A 19,198-nucleotide genomic window follows, 5' to 3' on the forward strand; every position below is an offset into this window, starting at 1 on the left:
GACAGTATAATATACATTGCATAATTGATACGTCCGAATAGATAGCTCAATTCGTGAGTAAAAACACTAAGTGTTAATACTGTACTGTATTTTGATTAAACAAAAACCTAATGAAAATTATCAAACTTAAAATTGCGATATTTCCTAGTTTACATAAAAGGATGAACTACTTTTCTTCCCTTCTATACCTAGTAAAGTGATTTGTATTTTACGCCAGTATCATCGAACTCCAGTCTTGGAAGGGGGAGCAAGCGGTGTTTCCGGCTATAGACCTTTAATCCGAAGATATAGCCAGGTTAATATTAAAAATGTTAGTAAAAGTAAAATGATGTCCCTGTATATACAGTATATATATATGTAGATTGTCTTTATACAGTATAGTAACGAGGAAAAGATTATGCAGCAGCAACTGGAATTATCTCGAAAACAGTGTGCCGGGGACTTCTCTTTTCATACGCATGCACACATACTGTATAGATTACTGCAGTTGTATAAAAGTGGTTATATGTGCATTGTTTTTGGAGATGACTGTCCATCCGAGTTCACTAGGATAATCAGGAATGTATGTTTACTCTTATGTCTCACCTATCCCAGCTGCAGTTTGTTGCGACTAAGATAACAACCGACCTTGCAGTTAAGAGTAACTCGCTCTGGAGTTCTGATTAATAAAATTCATCTGCCTTAATCGATGGCGTCAACTATACCAACTAGCATGTCTTCAAGTAACCTATAAAATGTTTTAACCAGCAAAATTGATTATCTGTCCCTAGTTTTGTTCCGTGGTTCTGTTACGAGGGATTCTATTGTAATTTCTTCTCATTCTTTTCAAGGGTATTATCTGATAAATAGTGTGAAGGTAATAACGCCATCAGCCACCGTCATAGCTCGGCACTTGCCTGCCGATCCGGAGTTGCGCTCAGGCGCGCGTTCGATTCCCGCTTGGGCTGATTACCTGGTTGGGTTTTTTCCGAGGATTTCCCCAACTGTAAGACAAATGTCGGGTAATCTATGGCGAATCCTCTGCCTCATTTCGCCAAATAACATCTCGCTATCACCAATCTCATTGACGCCAAATAACCACGTAGTTGATACAGCGTCATTAAATAACCAAGTAAAATAAATTTAAAAAATAACATCATCAAATTTTAACTGTAAAAGTATGTATTGGAAGGTTGAATATTAATTTTCAGCAGGCAGGTGCGACACCACCAACATCATCATGCCAATCCTGGTGCCATGCTGAATGAGCCAAATTCTACAATAGTCCCCGTGCCACCTACCTCGAGTTCACAAGGGGAGACTGATACAGACATCACACTTGCACGGAGCCGCTTCCGATACGTTGATGCTGTAGAAACTCCCAACGATTTGGAACCCATTCGACCTCGCCACTACTACAAGTATTGGATCACACCATGTATTCATGTGAAGATACGTTTCGACCGCCTGGCACTGCTGGCTCTACTTGATCGTAACCTCACCTGGGATGAGACATTTCTCTCTCTTGCCCTGGCCATTCTAGTGGCAGTATTTGGCTCATATCTCCTACAGCTTGGTTTCTTCCGAGATATTTTTGCATTCATATTTTGTTTCGTCATAGCTGGATGCCAGTACTCTCTTCTCAAGAGTGTTCAGCCTGACGCATCTTCTCCAACACATGGATTCAATCGAATTGTTGCATTCAGTCGGCCTGTGTACTTCTGCTTAGTGAGTGCCCTGGTGCTAATATTGCACCATGCTAGTCTCGCAGATAATGGAAGCTACAGTCATACGGCTTTCACTTTGTATGGAGTGTACTTCACAAATCAGGCTCTTGTGCGAATGTCTCGTGATGCTCTTGCTACATTCCTTCTTTGCTTTCCTATTGTGTTCAGTCTTGGGCTCTTCCCACAGATTAATACGTTTCTCATGTACCTTTTGGAGCAGATTGACATACATGTGTTTGGTGGAAATGCAACTTCCAGTCTGTTAGCAGCAGTGTACTGTGTTTGCTGTAGCATTCTTGCGGTGTGCTTCCTATACGGGTTTGCTTATGGGGCACTAAGTGAACCCAAGACTTCCCAACACATTCTCTTTTCCATATTTTGTGGCCTTCTTGTCTCAACGGCCTATCATTTGAGTCGAAGTGCAAGTGATCCTTCTGCTGTTTGGAACATTGTGAAGGAACACTTGTGGCCTCCGCATGACTTCTTCCACGAACCTTCTTCCTCCCCTATAAGTGGCAAACCACATAACAATCATCGTCATCATCGCCAGCATCATCACCACCGCAGTCAGTCACATCGGAGACAAAACTCATCATCTGAAGAGAAAAAGCAGGATGATGGAAATCGTACAAAAACACAGCCTGCCAATGGAACAGAGTCTTCAAATACTGGCAACAAGAATTCAAAAACAGACGCAACACCAACAGCAGCTTCTGCTGAAGAACCTTCTACAATGTCAGAGAAGGAAAAAGAGCTTGAAGATCCCCTACCACAGAAACTGCAGTATACAGTGCATGCCAGACTGAAATCAGATGCTATCATCTGTGTCTTGGTTGCAGTGTACGTATTTGGCATTCATTGTAGTACAGTATTCATCGCTCTTCAGCCAGAACTAAATCCTGTGCTGTGGGCTGTTGCTGGTTTCTTAGGCTTCATTCTTCACTACGTCTTTCCCCAACTCAGAAAGCAGTTGCCTTGGCTATGTTTAGCACGACCAGTATTCCGTTCTCATGAACATGGCCAATTCGAAGTGAGGGATGCAGCAAGAGTCATGTGGTTCGAGAAAGTAAGTATAGTGCTTTCAGCTAACTTATTTTATTATTGTTAAATTCATGTCAATTTTTATTGAATATTAACATTTTTTCCCCTCCATTAGATAATCTTAGATATCAAATTAAACAGCGAGCATCGAAAAACTAGTGTAATGCTAAATATCTTGGAGGAATTAAAATACATATATTTACTTATATTGGGGATGTTTTACAACTGTTCCTTTTTTTTTCTTTCTTTTCTTCTTCTTCTTTTTTTTTTTACTCTCTCTATGAGGCTGGGAGGGGGAATATCCCTGTGCATCGCGACCTGAGGTCTATTGTGCACCCCTGGGATTGATTGTGAGCCCACCGACTGCACTCATGTCAAACCAACCTAACCGCCAACACCCCAACGACCAGTCCCACCATCCTAAGTCCGTGTACCATTCCACCCAACAGCCTCCCACATTTTCCCCTCAAATGTTCTGGAGTGTTTGCTACCCCTCCCATCTGGCCAATGCCTTTCTCCATCTTGCTCTGTCCAGACAGTCTTCTTCCTTAAATCTCCTCTTCTGCATAGCTGTATTATCCTTATTCCTCCATGACCTTTTTCTGTCTCTCTAATGTTGAGCACTCATGAAACTTCCATAAGTCAAATGATATGTGTAGCCATTTTAATAATTTTTTATCTTATTTTATTTGGTATTCAATCTTCTCTTATTTTGTTGCAACATCATTTTAATAAACCAATCTCTGTAACTTTTATTTTGTATTCTGTGTTCCATTGTTCTTTTCATTATCATCTTAGTAACTCCATCTTCATAGGCAAATCACGTTGATATCCTGAACAAGAATTTAATGTCAGTGGTAGCCACGTAATGAAGACGTATTCATCTTGTCATCATCATCAGCCAGTTCAAGCTTTGGACCTAGTGATCCGTTGTGGTCTCTATGGTTTCATGGCATATTTTTAAGGGTATTCCAATAGATCTTCTGAAAGGATGATAACATAGGGATGTTTGTGGCCCTCTGCTCTTGGCATTCTTTCTACATGATTCTTCCAGTTAGCTCTGTATTCATGTAGAAAATCAGTCTCGGGTTTAACTTCCAGTTCTTCCAAAATATCTTCATTTTGTTTTTTTTAATCCCAAATTGTATATTGTGCTGTTTTCCTCATGAATCTCATTTCACTAGCTGTTATTCTCTGGAATCCCTCTTCGTCATTGTTCAGACTTCAGACCCATTGGCTAGAGTAGGTCTTGCCAATATATTGTACCCTCTTAATCTTGTATGGCCTCTACCAGGCTGAGCTTAAAAACTGAATTAATAATTCCTATGACTGTTACAAAATATGTGGCTTTGAAATTTATATCTTTTTCTTGTTCATATGAGATGATATAGCGTAAGTATTAAAATGTGTTAACGTGTTCTTAAATTTTTGCATCAGTGCAAATTTTGTTTCATACAAGGTACTAGGGCATTCGAAATGTAATAGCAACATAGATACTGTTTCATATTAAATTTGTTTAGGTTACTTTTGACATTACATACTTCGATATAGTCTCCTGCCATGTCAATAATATGTTGCCAAATTCTTGGAACATGGCGGACTCAATCTGCAGCAGGATTTCTGGATATTTCTCTCACTGAAGCTCTTCGGATGTCAACTCTTGATTGAAAGTGAAAGCCTCGCTTCCATCCAACTTGAAATAATTCAGTATGGTAGGACTTCTCTCCCACAGGCTTCTTGTAATATCCTAAAGCACTGAGTTGCAAGTTTTCCTCTTGCAACTTGAATTTTTATGCAGCACCTTTGTTCGTATCTTTAGGGCTATATTGTTTACTACAAATCAGAAACAGCCAGTGTATTTACAAAATATGACTACTTCGAGATTTTCAGTGTTGCAGATTTATGAAACAATTACTGTTCTGTTATGTAGTACAAGATTTCAGTGGTCACCACTAGGAGCACTGATTTACAGCATTGTTGCCATTACTCGTCGAATGCCCTAGTATTTGCAATGAAATGTCATTATTTTGGTTTTTGTCCACAGAAATTTCCATATTAAAAATTTCTTCAATAATATTTACAAAATATTGATATCTGAAGATCATCAAAATATGTAAATTAACTAAAATCCATATTATCTTACTTTATATTTAAAATGAAGTGATAAAAAGGTAGCAAGTTGTCACTGATTTTGTGAAGTTGTTTTGCAAACTGTTGTAAAATGAATAAATTCTTACAGCTGCCAGTCCTATCTGCTTCAGACAAATGTTAGATGTACATTCACAGTCTTTATTGTTATTGCACTCTGTTTCATTGTTTCTCAGAGTATTGTACAGAGACAAAATAGTGGGCAAACGATGTTTTAACTATGCTGTTTCTTTGTGTACATGAATTAAATTCAATTTGTAAGTTATATTCTTTTCTACTTTGTTACGATAATTTACTTTACAAATGAATTTCCATTAAAACTGCTACTAATTTTTACATGACTTATATTGAAATTTAAACTTTATTCGGTAAACTGAAAGACATAATTACATAATTTGCATGTATGTTTTGTTAATGAAAACATTTTGTGAATTACAGTAGAATCCCTCTTAACTGGCATCAAAGGGCCCAGGTTAGTTTTGGATATGAGATTTTGCCAGATAATTGAATAAATACCTGTATATACAAAAAAAAAAAGTTCATATTTAATGGTGCCAAATGTTGATACTGCAGCCATGTGAAGCTTAATTCTCTATCACTTGCTCATAAGTGAATAAATATAAAAACTGTGTGGATTTTCTGTATTAGAACACATCACACAACACAAGTAATACATTAATTTTAGGTTGGAATATTCACTGAAAACGAAAATTCGTGCGAACTTCCAAATGTGGCAACACTAATGGCCCAGACTCTCAATTTGGCAGTTTTTTTTTTTTTTTGGCTCAGCCAAAAGTGCCATTGTTTTGTTTTAGTATTGCCGGTTACAAGGGATTTTACTGTACTCGGAACAGACAACTTCATATTAATGAATTTTCATATTACTCTTGGCAGAGTAGCAGTAATTTAACTGTAGACAATGTGTTCTTTCAGGTTTATGTCTGCCTATGCTTTTTGGAGAGAAATATTCTGTATCCAGTTTTATTCTTGGGTGCTCTGACCAATGACTCTCCAAAGATTGTTAACAAATTTGGTCCACTGGGTGGATCATTGGTGGTAGTAGTGTGTGGACTGAAATGTCTACGTGGATCTTTTTCTGATGCATCAACACAGTACCTGGTCTTGGTGTTTGCTGTCCTGTTCTTCAGAATGGATTACAGCAATGCCTCAGAGACATTTCTCATTGATTATTTTTTTATGGGGATTATCTTCAGTAAAACCTACGAGTTCCTACTCAAGGTATGTCAGTCTCTTGCTTAATCGTAAAATTATGCTATGTTTCTGAAATACGACGTGTACATTAGAGTACATTTACAATAGCTCTTGGTATCTTGGCTGAACCATTAGCTGAACAGCTTAAGCATTAACAGTACCTGAAACCTGGGTTCAAATTCCAATGAATTTAAATGATCATGAGCATTGTATCAGGCAGATTTTCACGGGATACTGCCATTTTGTCTGCCATCATGTCACTGTTTTTCATTAATCATCATTGCAGTCATCAACAGTTCATATGGTGCATAACAGGTAACATCTAAGATACAATTCCTAAAGGAAGAGACTTGAGTCAAGATTGTCAACCAGTAGGCTATCATTGGACTATGAAAAAGAAAGTGTCTCATTTTCTATTATTCGTGTTATTATAATGTTGAAATTTCTGTGTTTTGCGATTATAATAAATGCAATTTTTGGCAAAAGTCTTAAAAACCAGAGTATTATATTCAATGGCTAATTAAATTCGCATGCAAACACTTAAAGACTCGAACAAATTTAAAATAACACACTACAAGGTGCGTCCATAAAGTAACTTTTCCACTCGTCCCACAGCTAGCAAACCATATGTTGTGCAAAGCGACTGCGTGTACGTGATAGAGTAATGTCCTGGGATGGCGCATGCGCTAACTTAACTTTCAAGTGCTCTCAGTAGCTTCGTTGCATTGGTTGAAGATGGACGCTCCTATTCCAGCTCCCACCACGTATGAAGTGCGATCGGTGATAAAGTTTTTGAATGCACAGGGCATAGCGCCGATTGAAATTGATCATCAGCTGTGCCAGGTCTATGGAACTAACATCATAAGCAAGCAAGCAGATGGTGTGTTGTTCCACAAAGTCGTCTGTGATGATGGTTGGCCTCCCACTGCGCTCCTTGTCATGCACATTTTGGCATCCTGTTGAAAATTGTCTACACCAGCAACACACCATCTGCTTGCTCATGATGTTAGGACCATAGACCTGGCACAGCTGACGATAAATTTAAATCGGCGCTATGCCCTGTGCATTCAAAAACTATATAATTGATTGCACTTCACACTCGGCAGGAGCTGGAATAGGAGCGTCCATCTTCAACCAATGCAACGAAGCTACTGAACTTACTCAGGAAGTTCCGCTAGCGCATGCGCCATGCCAGGACATTACTCTACCACATACATGCAGTCTCTTCGCGCAACATATGGTTTGCCAGCTGTGGGACGAGTGGGAAAGTTACTTCATGGACGCGCCTTGTATTTATGCTGCAAGGTATGGAGGGAAACCACTGATGGAAACAGCCATTCCAGGTTCTTGTTTTCTTATCATTTGCACACTTTTCATTTGTAATTTCATGTCCAGTTTTGACAGCAATAATTATTCATACGAGTATTATTTTTAATATTATGGTAATGACTTAATGACACTTTTTTCTTGTATTCTGATATTTTATGTATACAACTTTCAACAATCGCGCATCTTTAAATAAACCAAAAGAATTTTCCCACAATGAAATTACTGAACGAAGATTAGCTTGATGTTAGTCATTGTCAGTCATTGTTCTGACAACAGTACAGATCTGTTGACTAAAAGTTCCAGTTCTGATACTGCAAGTGAGGATGAGTGTGATGTATAGCTAACCTAAGGGACCCTTTATAACCTGTCTTGATATTATAATTTTAATCTTGAGTGGTTTTTAGCACAGGTACGAATTATATTCGAGTAAATACAGTATAAAAGTGAACTTTATTTACTGATTACATAGCATACTGTCTTGCAACCTTTTCACTAAATGAAATTGATGTTAGATTATTTTTCAATATTACATGTTGGTTAATATGTTTGTTGCAGGTGCAATTTGTGGTGACATACATCGCTCCTTGGCATATCACATGGGGTTCTGCATTTCATGCATTTGCTCAGCCATTTAGTGTACCACGTTCGGCCATGTTGTTTTTACAAGCTGCCATATCGGCTGCTCTTTCAACACCTCTCAATCCTTTTTTGGGCAGTGCCATTTTTCTGGCATCTTATGTCCGACCAGTCAAGTTTTGGGAGCGAGATTACAATACAAGACGTGTGGATCATTCCAATACTCGCCTTTCATCTCACTTGGAACGCAATCTAGGAGCAGATGACAACAATTTAAATTCGATCTTCTATGAACATCTCACCCACTCGTTGCAGCATTCTCTTTGTGGAGATTTGATTCTTGGTAAGTGCATTGCTTTCCTGAACTTTGAATAGTAACTACTCATAGTTTGAGATTAATTTCTAATCAAGTTCAGAAGGAGCCTTACATCTGAACAGAAACCAGACTTGTATTTCAGAGCTACACTTGTCATAGGTTTGTTTGGACTAATTGCCTGGTTGAGTTTTTTCCACCAGTATATTTACAAATGTTAATCTATGCGGATGATATAGCATTAATAGCAGAAACACCTGAAAGGCTACAACACATGTTGATGGAATGGAACAAAGAGTTAATGAGAAAAGGGATGCGGATTAATGTCAACAAGAGTAAAGTAATGTGGATCTCTAAGGAAGATAGACAGGAAACAGAATTTAACATTGAATGTGAAGGACAAAACCTGGAGAGAGTGGAAAGTTTTAAATATTTAGGAACAATAATAACTAGTGATGGAAGAGTAGATCAAGAAGTACTGAACAGGGTAAAGAAAGCAACATCAGAATACTATCAAATAAATAATACAATAGTTGGGAAAAAAGAAATAACCACTAAGACTAAAATAAAGATATATAATTCAATAATTAAACCTATAATACAATATAGTACCGAAAGCTTACCACTCTTAGATAAACATCGAAGTAAATTAACAGCAGTGGAAATGAAATATCTTAGAAGAACTGTAGGAAAGACCAGAAGAGATAGGATAAGGAATGACAGAATAAGAGAAGAAGTTAAAATGAGAAAAGCATTAACAGAGGTGATTAATGAAAGGCAATTGAAATGGTTTGGGCATGTATATCGTATGGGAGAAGAAAGGAAGGTTAAACAGGTGATGGAAATGAGAGTGGAAGGAAGAAAGAAAAGAGGAAGACCAAGGATTAAATGGGAGGATACAATAGAAAGAATAGGCCAACAGAAAGGAAAAACAATGGTAGAGATGAAGAGAATGTGTAGAGACCGGGAAAAATGGATGAAATGGATGGAGAGAGGCTAACCCGACGCTTAGCAGCAGAAGGGACTGAAGAAGAAGAAGAAGAAGAAGAAGAGTTTTTTCCCCATATTTTCCACATCTATAAGGCGAATGTTAGATAAACCCATGATGAATCCTCAGACTGATGTTATCAAATACCATCTTGCTATCACCATTTCCCCTAATGCTAGATAACTACGCAATTAATAAAGTATCATTAAATAATTATTGATTTAAAAAATAAAATATCTTGCCGGGTAGCTCAGTTGGTAGAGCAGCTGGCTACGGACTGGAAGGTCCGGGGTTCGATCCCAGGTGGTGACAGGATTTTTTCTCGTTGCCAAACTTTCAGAACGGCCCCAAGGTTCACTCAGCCTCCTATAAAATTGAGTACCGGGTCTTTCCCGGGGGTAAAAGGCGGTCAGAGCGTGGTGCCGACCACACCACCTCATTCTAGTGCCGAGGTCATGGAAAGCATGGGGCTCTACCTCCATGCCCCCCAAGTACCTTCATGGCATGTTACGGGGATACCTTTACCTTTTACCTTTTATGAGAAACCTCTATTTAATTAGATCTCCCATAGCAGACAGACGAATACAAAAAAATTAGCTTACCATACTAACTTAAGGTTGTGAAATTAAAGCTTAAATTAAAGATTGAAAAATTGAGTGACCTCTGGTCAGAAATAGTATTGTTCTCTCTCATCTGGCACATTGTGCTGAATGCTAGGATAATGGAAACTCGGTAATTCTCTTCAGGTCCACTGCTGTGGAGTAATGATTAGCACGCTTGACCATGAAACGAGCGGGCTCGAGTTCAAATCCTGGTTGGGACAAGTTACCTGGTTGGGGGTTTTTTTTTTCGGGGTTTTCCCTTAACCAATTGAAGTGAAATTGCTGGGTAACTTTCGGCGTTGGATGTGGGACTCATTTCGCAATCATTAATACACATATCATCATCATCATCATCATCATCATCATCATCATCATCATCATCATCATCATCATCATCATCATCATCAATATCAATACAATAACCTGGGTTAACCTCACTGTGCAGCATGCTGCACTTGTACAAGAGTGTGGCCATCAGCTACCCAATCATTCACAGAATAGGAGTGGTAAGCACAATAAGCCTCAGACTGTAGTACAAGCCTTTGAGTCCCTCCTCCTTACAAGAGAAAAAAATTGTCTCCAAGTATGTGTCATTGTTTGTTAATAAATATTTTAAATATATTTTTACATCTTTAAATTGATATTGACAGCTACTATTTTGTATTTATGTACCTCTTGTGGAGATCTCTGCAGGCAGTTTTTAGGAGAGCTTTCAACATCAGCTCATTAACAGTTTTCTTGTCAGTCCATTAAAAATTCAACCTTTAGGATTGTTTTGTTGTTGTTGTTGTTGTTATTATTGTTGTTATTACTACTACTATTATTATTATTATTATTATTATTATTATTATTATTATTATTATTATTATCGTCATCAATATGTTTCTCACTTACATGTTTTCCACACATTTTTTTCTCAAGTCCCAGCAGAAAGTTCGTACACTTTCCATGTCAATTTATATCACTTATACGTTTTATCAACTTTTACACTTGTATTTTAAACCCCAGGAGATACGAACGTCATTTATACATTCTAAATCAATTTTACTCGAAATTAGATTTGCCATTGAAGTGTAAAAACGCAAAAATACAGCATATGTTCATTGTTAAGATACAGCCCACTTTGAAATTTATTGAAGTTAGAAACTGCCCTTTCTTGTTTCCGCCAAGTTTGTGTCTTTTAATGATGCTGTTACTGTTTTGTATACGTTGAAATCTTTTGTAACACATCGTGATATAATTGAACAAATTATGGAACAGTTACTTCAATTTGAGGGCATGCTTTATTCCTTAAAAGCAAGCAGTCCAAAATAACTGACTTTTTGTAAAATATTCACATGTTATTAAATGAAGTGCACATTAGAAGAACAAGGTAAGGTAAAATTTTCTGGATTGAAGTGTGAAATATAATATATAAACCAGTTTTGGCTTTAAGCAGCTAAGAATTCCTACAAATAATCTTTACATTCTTCAAGAATATGTGTTATAAATTTAATTGATGTATTATAGACTCAAAGATGCAAATCAAGCTTTCAGGTATAACTCCCTGTAAAGTTGATTTGAATAATTTCGAGGGAAAAATTGTTCCGGGGCCGGGTATCGGACCTGGGACCTTTGGTTAAACGTACCAACACTCTACCAACTGAGCTACCCGGGAACTCTACCAGACACCAATCCAATTTTTCCCTCTATATCCACAGACCTCAATGTGGGCTGACAACCGTCAAGCAACCAACATTGAGTGCACACTAACTCTGTGTGACTTAAATTGTGGTTTTCTGTTAACGAACAGCTTGATTTGCATAATGCACATCACTGTTCGTTAACAGAAAACCACAATTTAAGTCACACAGAGTTAGTGTGCACTCAATGTTGGTTGCTTGACAGTTGTCAGCCCACATTGAGGTCTGTGGATATAGAGGGAAAAATTGGATCAGTGTCTGGTAGAGTTCCCGGGTAGCTCAGTTGGTAGAGCGTTGGTACATTTAACCAAAGGTCCCGGGTTCAATACCCAGCTCCGGAACAATTTTTCCCTCGAAATTATTCAAATCAACTTTACAGGGAATTATACCTGAAATCTTGATTTTCATAATGTACATCACTGTTCGTTAACAGAAAACCACAATTTAAGTCACACAGAGTTAGTGTGCACTCAATGTTGGTTGCTTGACGGTTGTCAGTCCACATTGAGGTCTGTGGATATAGAGGGAAAAATTGGATCAGTGTCTGGTAGAGTTCCCGGGTAGCTCAGTTGGTAGAGCATTGGTACATTTAACCAAAGGTCCCGGGTTCGATACCCGGCCCCGGAACAATTTTTCCCTCGAAATTATTCAAATCAACTTTACAGGGAGTTATACCTGAAAGCTTGATTTGCATAATGTACGTCACTGTTCGTTAAAAGAAAACCACAATTTAAGTCACACAGAGTTAGTGTGCACTCAATGTTGGTTGCTTGACGGTTGTCAGCACACATTGAAGTCTGTGGATATAGAGGGAAAAATTGGATCGGTGTCTGGTAGAGTTCCTGGGTAGCTCAGTTGGTAGAGCGTTGGTACGTTTAACCAAAGGTCCCGGGTTCGATACTCGGCCCTGGAACAATTTTTTCCTCGAAATTATTCAAATCAACTTTACAGGGAGTTATACCTGAAAGCTTGATTTTCATAATGTACGTCACTGTTCGTTAACAGAAAACCACAATTTAAGTCACACAGAGTTAGTGTGCACTCAATGTTGGTTGCTTGATGGTTGTCATCGCACATTGAATTCTGTGGATATAGAGGGAAAAATTGGATCGGTGTCTGGTAGAGTTCCTGGGTAGCTCAGTTGGTAGAGCATTGGTACGTTTAACCAAAGGTCCCGGGTTCGATACCCGGCCCTGGAACAATTTTTCCCTCGAAATTATTCAAATCAACTTTACCTGAAAGCTTGATTTTCATAATGTACGTCACTGTTCGTTAACAGAAAACCACAATTTAAGTCACACAGAGTTAGTGTGCACTCAATGTTGGTTGCTTGACGGTTGTCAGCCCACATTGAGTTCTGTGGATATAAAGGGAAAAATTGGATCAGTGTCTGGTAGAGTTTCCGGGTAGCTCACTTGGTAGAGCGTTGGTACGTTTAACCAGAGGTCCCGGGTTCGATACCCGCCCCAGAACAATTTTTCCCTCGAAATTATTCAGATTCAAAGATGGTTTAACTATGAAGTTCTAAATTAGTCTTGTGAAAATTTTGTTAAATTAACTTGTTCTCCTTATTATAGTCTTCAAATGCTATTTCTGATTTTATTAAGTGTGATTTGAGTTATATGTTTTTCTCGCACATTGTTTCTTCAGACCCCATAAAAATGTGTAAATGAAATTTTACTGTATTATCATCATCATCATCAAACTCACTGATAAGGAAACTTAGGAAGGTCTATTAAACACCGAAGCAATCGAATTTAGTTGCTACAGCATCATATTTTCTGCTCTGTCGAGCAGAAGCCTTTATGATATCAGGACATGGTCTGCAAAAATATGTCATGTAGTTTCAGTTGAGTAATTGATATGTAGAGACCAACATCTGTCTGTTACAACATTCATTCTGAATTTTTAAAACATCTGGGGGAAAAAGCCAAGTCTGTACTTTTATCCATTTTCAATTTATCATGGAACACCTCAATTCCTGCAGCTTGGAAAAAAGCAAACATTGTGCCAATTCACAAAAAAGGAAACCTGCTCATGAAGGTAATAGTTATCGACCAATAGCACTATTAAGCATGATAGCAAAAACCATGGAGTCCATGATTTCCAACAGATTAACTTGGTATTTAGAATCCCAAAATCTTTTATCACCAAGACAAGCCGGCTTTCGACAACTACACTCTACCAATGAACAAGTCATACGCCTCGGCCAAGAAATAAAAGACATTTTTAACAAGAAAGAAGATACCTTGGCAATATTTATTGACTTTCAGTTAGCATATGACTCTGTTTGGAGAAATAAATTATTACTAAAACTCCGGAAGTTAGGTATCTCCAGCAATATGTTTAGATGGATATCAGAATTCCTTAGTCAAAGATTCATTGCCACTAAATTCAATAATTCACTTTCTAGTTACAGACACACATATCGAGGTCTAAACCCTTTAACTCTATTAAATATAGAATATAATCTAAATTTAACAGAAGAAATACTGAAATCAGAAGTAAACACTGAAATACTGAAACAATTGTCTTTAGAGACAGTTAATATTAGGTACTCTCCACAAAACTGGCTTCATTTATACACCGACGGATCCTTGATCTCCAGAGAACAAGGTGCCGGTACAGGTGTTACGTGCTGTTTCTTCTCACTTTATAGATCACTTGGATATGGAACAAGTTTTGACAGTGAAATCATTGCAATAAGTGAATGTTTCAGGAATCTTCTATGCCACATCAATAAATTTAGGAATGCAGTTATATTGTCAGACTCCAAAGCATCTATCCTATCAATCGTCTCTAAACATACACCTTCATCTCAAACAGCAGAAATAACTAAAATGCTCTCTCAATTAATATCACTCAATAAAAGAATTGTATTCCAATGGATACCATCCCATTGTGGAATCCTGGGAAACGAGAATGCGGATGCTTTAGCAAAGAAGGGCAGCACTGCTACTTTCAGACCTGTTACTAAATCTACGTATTACTCTGTGAAGAGATTTATTAAATCTACATACTTAGACTTCAACAAACAAAATTTGATAACAAAATTGGAACTCTCTGCATCAAAACCCACAGTTAATTCCCGATTTATCACGAAAATCGTCTGTAGCAGCATTTAGATTGGCAACAGGCCATGATTGTTTGGCTAAACACCTGCATAGAATTGGAATATATCAGTTCCCTAACTGCCCATTGTGCAACTCAAACCAAGAAATGGATTCGGAACACCTCAAAATCTGTGCTTTGGTGGCTGGCCATGATAATATCTTTGAAAAATATTGGAGTGCAAGAGGTCAAATGATTTTATTGTCAAACGCCTGGCATTAGAAAACAACAACAACATCTGTCTGTTAGGGAGGGAATTGGTTAGGTGAGAATCAGCTAGCTAGTGATTTTGTCTGTAGTCTCGTCAGTCAGGGTCAAGATTCTTTTACATGCTGTAAATCTATTACTCGAGTTCACAAACTCCACTTCACGTCTGAAAGAAGTCATGCTAGCCATCGGCATAGCTCAGGCGGTAGCACATTTGCCTACTGATCCAGAGTTATGTTCATGTGTGGGTTCAGTTCCTGCTTGGACTGGTTGGGTTTTTTCCCCAGTTTTCCCCAATTGTAAGGCACATGTCAGGTAATCTGTGGCGAATTCTCGCCTTCATCTCACTAAAGAATTCAACACCAACATAGAATTTTCGTATTTAGAATATGATAAAAGTTTGAAACTTAGAAACTTTAAAAGTTCATTGTGTTAAAATATACCGGAGAAGCTCTTTTTAACAAATCTCTGAGGGATTACTTTTCTTTTCTTTAAATGGGAGTGTTTTCCTTAAAAGGGGTTTACATAAAATGGTAAAAGGAAAGGCAATAATTAGTACTAATATGTGTGTTATATACCAAACATTATAATTATTTAAGTAGGCCTACAACTATTATTTACAATACATTTCATTGTAATATTTTCTAATTCTTTAAATGGTGAGGCATGAATGATTTTCTGTTTGGTTGAATCCAAATGACACTGAAATTCAACATTGAAAATGTCTTCGTTCTTCATTATTCCCCATAATGATGTAGTTAGCAAACCATTCCTTTTAGCCATATGCAATAGTATTATTTGAGGATTAATCTCGACATCCCTTATTATTTTCACTTTCCGTCCGATAGTAAATTTCTTCCGTTTAATCACCATTATAACGATGCATAAACTAACAAAAATGCTTGGAAACAGGATTCACACAACTCACGAGAACAAAGCAAGTAAAGCAACCACTGTGTGAAAACAACGCAAAGCAAGACCATAAAGAATTATGCTGGTACTATTGATTATTGGAAGTCGATTTGATATTTCAGGCTTCATTATCACAGAATCCACTTGAATTAAAACTGGGATTTTCCTTGAACTGGTTTCCTTAAAAGTGGGAATTAATTACATTATTCTTATGGTAATTTGGTTGGGACTTGACAGATTATTCCTTAAAAACAGGAATGTTAAAACTGGATTTTACTGTAATTAGAAAGGTAATGTATAAAATATATTTTAACATATTGAAGTTTTTAAGTTTTAAATTTTAATCTTATTTTAAATATTGAAAGTGTTATAAAGTGAATCAGAATCAAGAAAAATTAATAGAATTTTCAGTGAGAGATTTTGGCTTGTCGTCTCATTGTGCATTACAGTAGTTACAAAATTATCACACACACATACATGTATATTGAACTTTTAAAAATGCTTGAAATTATTATCAATAATTTTAATTTAACTTTTTCCAGAATATCCTGAAATAAATTGGTTTTGTTAAACTCTTCTTGGTAATATTTTAATACGTAGTTAATTTTTTTTGTCTGTAGGACGATGGGGACCAGTTACACAAGGAGATTGTTTTGTGTTGGCATCAGACTACCTCAACTGCCTAGTTCACATAATTGAACTTGGAAATGGATTAGTAACTTTTCAGATGCGTGGCCTTGAATTTCGTGGAACCTACTGTCAGCAACGAGAAGTTGAAGCCATCTCTGAAGGAGTAGATGAAAATGATGGTGAGTCGAAAAAGTTACTTACGTGGATAAATTGGCTTACAAGCATTGAATGTAAATAAAATCAGTCCAGTAATTTTGAAACACACAGGCAGACATCTATTGTCTTTCTGTCAGGGGATGAGATATGGTCGTAAAATGTGTGATATTATCAGTCTCTCTAAGTTTATTTTTGACCACCCCAATACTCTCATCATCGTCTTGTTCTCTTCTCCCTCGTCCTTCTTAACTTTTAAACTTCGGTGGTTTCATATGGTCTGTAACTATGTTTTTAGATGTTATTGTCGCCCTCGGTAGCGCAGTTGGTATAGCGCTGGCATTCTATGCTCGAGGTTGCAGGTTCGATCCCGGCTGAGGTCGATGGCATTTAAGTGTGTTTAAATGCGACAGGCTCATGTTAGTAGATTTACTGGCATGTAAAAGAACTCCTGCGGGACAAAAATTCCGGCACACCGGTGATGCTGATATAACCTCTGCAGTTGCGAGTGTCGTTAAATAAACCATAATTTAAATTTTAGATGTTATCTGCAGCCTCTAAACTGTAGGAAAAAATTTAATTAATGGTGACACTTAAAAGATGTTCTAGTCTTTGAATATCCCTACCTCCATTCCTGTAATTTTGACTGTACTGAAGTATAGTTTCCATTTTCAGTTCTTCTATATTTTCATTACACATATGGTTTAGCAATAATCATAGTGCAGTTTTAGTTTTAATAGACTTAATTTTGGCTGTCGTAAGTTGATTATCATCTACTTTTCGTATAGTCCATATTTTACTGCTGTAACACAAAATTGATTGAGTGATGATTCTGTATACAGTAATCCCCTCTTATCTGCAGAATCTGTGTCCACAGTTTCAGTTGTCTGCAGTTAATCTCTGCGAAATTTTTAAAAATATATTTTAGTGCCTAGTGTCTTAATCTAAAAATTTAATTACACCTTATAATAGACTAAGGTATTTTTTTTTAAAGAAATGTATGTTAAAATGTATTTGAGACTAGCTGTACTATTTGTATCAATTTTTAACTAATTAATTCACAAGTTGAGTATGTGGAAAGTATTCTCAAAACTGGTGCATTAATTACATTGAAACAAGAGAGACAGCAAGTGCTTGTTTTCACAAGTGTAATAATGTACAACGTATTTATTATTATTTTGTATTATTATTTGCTTCTCTTAATGTCTGATTGCTTCTAATTTATCAAATTAAACTTTATCATACGCATGAAACCTCATTAAGATGCTCTTCAAGGGACCGCATAAAAATGCATAAATGGGACTACATATTAGCGAGAGTGGGTCATTTTTGGATTTTTTAAATTTTGACACAAAGGTAATGAATCAACATAAATTTTTGTTGAAAAAATTTAAGGATTAAATACTGTAATTATGCAGGATAAAAGGTTATTTTATTTTCTTTGCTTTCAGAAAATGTCAGAACAAGTACACTGTCTTATCAAAGTGCCCCTTTATTAAACAAAGTCAAAAATTGTTTTCTGTCTTGTACTTAATCCAGTACTATGAATAATTTGTATTTTCCGCACAATTTAAATCTGAAGTGATATCAGTAATTTGGCTACTAGAAACATTAATAAATCTACGAATCACAGAAACCGCGGCAAAGGATTTGTTGCAAGAAGGATTTGGAATATCTACTGCTTCCACTTCCACTTTGTCAAGTCTTCATTGATAATGCGATTTAAAACTGCCAGCAAGAAGGACAGGCTCTGAATACAGTAGTCTTGCAGGTACTCAAGGGTTGCATTCCAGTCTATTATATTCACCAAGGGCATATAATGCAGAATAGCGTAACAAATGGGTGTGTATTATTGGGGTTTCACTATATATGTATGTTAACGAAAAAAAGGCTTCTTTATAGGTTCACTGTTATCTGCAGTTTTGCATATCTGTGGTTAGTTTTGGATATCTCCCGCAGATACAGAGGGATTACTGGACCATGTTTGTCAGCTTAGAAGATATTTGGACGCTTTTTCCTTGAACATTTTTTGGGAGAAAATAATTTTAATATATTTCATTATCACAGCCCATATATTTAGGTTTTAAAAAACTAAAAATTAAACCCATGTTTTAGGATTCTTTAGAATTTTAAATCTTCCATTTAGTTAAACGAGGTGTCAGCTGATTATGTGTAAATGACCAGTAATTGTAAATGGTGGACTCAAATTGCATTTTAACCATGGTTTCATAACCCATGGTTACTACATTTTTAACTGAGGTTGATGCACATTGCCATAAGTTTGCTTTACTATGAGGAAAGACGTAATTTGATCGCATATGTGAACCATTGAAAATCATTTTACATTAAGTTATTCCCTCTATTTAAGAATCGTTTTTATGTAGAAAAAAAGCAAATGAAAATAATACATTTATCTTAAAAGGAACATGCATTTAGGTGTGGACTTCCAGTGCCTCCTGATACTGTCAGCTAATATCTCTCTTACCTCATGTGTTCTATGTCAGATGAACAAATGAAGCACCTGTAAGGTGGAATTTATTTTATCCTGTAATAGGATGGTGGGTAAAAATAAAAACAAATTTTGATAT

General features: G+C 36.8%; 1 protein-coding gene and 1 non-coding gene across 2 annotated transcripts in view; both read left to right on the forward strand.

Annotated features, from left to right (window-relative positions):
• Positions 1-19,198, forward strand: part of LOC138713014 (pecanex-like protein 1) — a 127,945-nt gene that overhangs the window by 22,037 nt on the left and 86,710 nt on the right. The window contains exons 3-6 of the mRNA XM_069844697.1: positions 1,191-2,772; positions 5,829-6,134; positions 7,992-8,355; positions 16,448-16,636. Of these exons, the coding sequence (XP_069700798.1) occupies positions 1,191-2,772; positions 5,829-6,134; positions 7,992-8,355; positions 16,448-16,636 (2,441 nt within the window). The remainder of the gene's footprint in view (positions 1-1,190; positions 2,773-5,828; positions 6,135-7,991; positions 8,356-16,447; positions 16,637-19,198) is intronic.
• Positions 12,152-12,224, forward strand: TRNAN-AUU (transfer RNA asparagine (anticodon AUU)). The gene has a single exon. It is a non-coding gene; the product is annotated as a tRNA-Asn (tRNA).

Source organism: Periplaneta americana, chromosome 14, assembly GCF_040183065.1.
Source record: "Periplaneta americana isolate PAMFEO1 chromosome 14, P.americana_PAMFEO1_priV1, whole genome shotgun sequence".
Classification (NCBI taxonomy): domain Eukaryota; kingdom Metazoa; phylum Arthropoda; class Insecta; order Blattodea; family Blattidae; genus Periplaneta; species Periplaneta americana.